Source organism: Melospiza georgiana, chromosome 13 (assembly GCF_028018845.1).
Source record: "Melospiza georgiana isolate bMelGeo1 chromosome 13, bMelGeo1.pri, whole genome shotgun sequence".
NCBI classification, from domain to species: Eukaryota; Metazoa; Chordata; class Aves; order Passeriformes; family Passerellidae; genus Melospiza; species Melospiza georgiana.
Window position 1 is genome coordinate 12660891 of NC_080442.1, and position 2807 is coordinate 12663697.

Here is a 2807-nt window from a genome sequence, read left to right on the forward strand (position 1 = left end):
GTTTTTTCAAGCCAAATGCCAAACCTTTGCTAGCACACACCATTCTTGGAATTTTGCAAGCCAAATGCCAAACCTTTGCTAGTGGTATGTAGCAAAAGTCCCTAGAAAATGCCAAGTTATGCTACTAAGAATGTGGTAAAATCTGGTCGATTTTAGTAGCGGAATCACACCATTTGGAGAAATAAATCACTCAAGACATAAAAGGAGATACTTTTTCTTTCATTTCCTCTATGACATATTCCCTGACGCAGCCATTAAGTCACTACCTTTTACAGGAAATTCTGTGGTAAAACTAGAGAGATTCCATCGGAACCGACGGAACAAAAGCGCGTGCATGTCCTGTGGCTGCTCAGTGCCGAGCCTGACTGCCAGCAGTGAGCTGCTCTCTGCACTCTGGATTGAATGGAAACTGCTGAGTTCTACTATGTTTATTACCTGGCTCAGGACTATCTACAGTATGTGCTCCAGGAATCACACCTGGGACCAGCCCAGACCAGGGTTGCTCATGTCCTGAGAACCATGGCATCCTCTCTGCAAGAACAAACCGAGGAGGCTCTCAGGCCGCTCCTGGACAGGATTGACATCACCTCTGTAGCTGTTGCCAAGAGAATTTTCAATGGAGTCATGGAGGAAAAGTTTGCTGATGGAAATACCAACTGGGGGCGAATTATGACCATATTTACATTTGGAGGTGTCCTGACCAAGAAGCTTCAAGAGCATGGGGTTCAGCTGACTGCGGAGGAGAAGGAGCAGATCTCTTATTTCATCACAGAGTACATCATAAACAACAAAGCTGAATGGATTGATGCGAATGGTGGCTGGGTGAGTTTCTCATTTTCCACCAAAGTCTACATTGGGAGATTTAATTAATTATTGCTATAGACACTCTCAGAACCATTTTATTCGGGGTTACATGTATTGATTTAATATTTGGTGTCTGGAGTGTCTCATTGAGTCTTACAGTGAGAGCTTTGCTTCTGCTTTAAGCAGAACAGTCATAAAAGACAACTTTATTTTTAAAAGGCACTTGCCAGTTTTGAATGACAGGATCATGCCATAATTCAGGTTGAGAATGACCTTAGAAAATCATTTGGTCCAGCCTCCCACTCAAAGCAGGTTAAACCACACATACCCTGAAATTTCCATTATTAAATCTAAAATTAAGTGGCATCCTAAGGTCAGCACAGCAATTTTGCTTGCATAGAGAAGCTGGTCCAAAAATACTTAAGTTCAATGTAAGGTAAGAATACAAAGGTGTGATCCTCACAAATGAAGTCAGCACTTTTGCTGTGGATTTCAACAAAGCCATTATTTAATTCCCCAAATCACTTTTACTTACAACAAATATACTGGTAAGTACAACTGGCATTAAATCTTTTCTGTTTGGACTGAGATAATCCTAGAACTTCCACCTATGAATGGTCAATGCTGAGAAAAATACTTGTTACTAAGTGGACTGTTTTGCCAAGCTGCTGAAATTCCCATTCTGCCAGTGAAGGGAAGGGAAATATTCTTTTGGTCTGCAAAATTTCTTCACACTCATACTTTTATTTTTGCAGTAGGGGGAAATCTGACAATCAATGACAGCAGTGTCAGTAATTTCCTTGGTACTTTTTCCTTGACTTATATGTAAATGTTACTTTTTCCTTCCACCCCCTCTCATCCCACTTCTCTCATATTTCCTACTACTTTTTTTCCCCTGATTTATTTTCTAGTGTCTTGCTTTTCCTTTTTTTTTTTTTTTTTTTTTTTTTTTTCTGCTTGTTTTAATCCTTCTCTCTCTGTAGCAGGAAAAAAAAAACGTGATAGTGACTCTTGGCCCCTTGATGCATTGGATTTATTATAAAGGCTTATCTTTCCATCTCTTTCAAATAGAGAAATAGAGTCAATTTTATTTCAGAGAAGTATCAACTCCTGGCAACATTCTGTCATAATAGGAGGCTCATCATAGTGGAATAAGGAAGCTTAAAGGAAGATATTTCTGGGTGTATTAATACAATAGAAACATAGCACTTGTACCTTCCTGGAAGATGTGGGCTCAGCTGATAGAGTTCATGTTTATTTTCTATTTACACAGGGAGGGCATAGCCTTGACTTGGAGATGAAACAAACATTCAGCAAAGTGCAGCTATTTTGAGTGACTATTTTTAAAAAGCTATTCATCTTTTGGAGGCAGAGCTCTGAAAAGCTGTCCCTCACTGCACAGTGCTGACACAGGGAGTGGTGTGGTTTCCCTACATGCTGTTTTGAAGCTGTCCCTAATTGTGTGTGGTTTTTTCCACAGGAAAATGGCTTCCTAACGAAGTTTGAAAGAAGATCACTACTGTCCTTCTCCAAAATCACAGCCCTGCTCATAGCTCTTGTTTCCTTGTTCAGAGAGTACTACTGAAGTAAAAGCATCTGCCGTTCATTGTAATCTAGATATTGCCACAAACTTCACTTCTCAGCCTTCCTCCAAGCAATATCAACAAGAGAATAATTTCCTTCCATAATTTGTTTTTAATTTATTTGTATTTATTTTGACTAACTACAATGCTTAACATCCTATCCCAATTACCAAATCTGAAGATGAGATCCTTCCAAAGGGGAATCTGCACAACATCTTGCAGCAATTCAAGTCCACCTTTCCAGGCAGGATTGCTTTGAGATAATTTTCCACATCCAGACAGCTCTTGGAATCTCTCTTGCATCTCCATGAAAGGACTTTGTTTTAGTGAAATACAATCCAATGGGTTAAGAAACAAGTTTTTATGTCATTTGTTTTGTAAATGAAATACTACTGTAATGCATTTTATTGCAACCTCTGT

The 2807-nt window shown here is 39.3% G+C and overlaps 1 protein-coding gene across 1 annotated transcript; it reads left to right on the plus strand.

The window, feature by feature from the left end:
- Positions 1-402: 402 nt before the first annotated feature.
- On the plus strand, positions 403-2548 carry BCL2A1 (BCL2 related protein A1). The gene is made up of 2 exons (XM_058033689.1): positions 403-822; positions 2285-2548. The coding sequence occupies exons 1-2, from the start codon at positions 403-405 to the stop codon at positions 2387-2389; spliced, it is 525 nt and encodes a 174-aa protein (XP_057889672.1). The 3' UTR covers positions 2390-2548.
- The last annotated feature ends 259 nt before the right edge of the window (positions 2549-2807 follow it).

Excerpts from the sequence above, each read along its gene's own strand:
- BCL2A1 (XM_058033689.1), top strand. The coding sequence starts at position 403 with ATGGAAACTGCTGAGTTCTACTATGTTTATTACCTGGCTCAGGACTAT. Across the intron at positions 823-2,284 it reads TTGATGCGAATGGTGGCTGG|GAAAATGGCTTCCTAACGAA; the intron begins GTGAGTTTCTCA and ends TTTTTTCCACAG.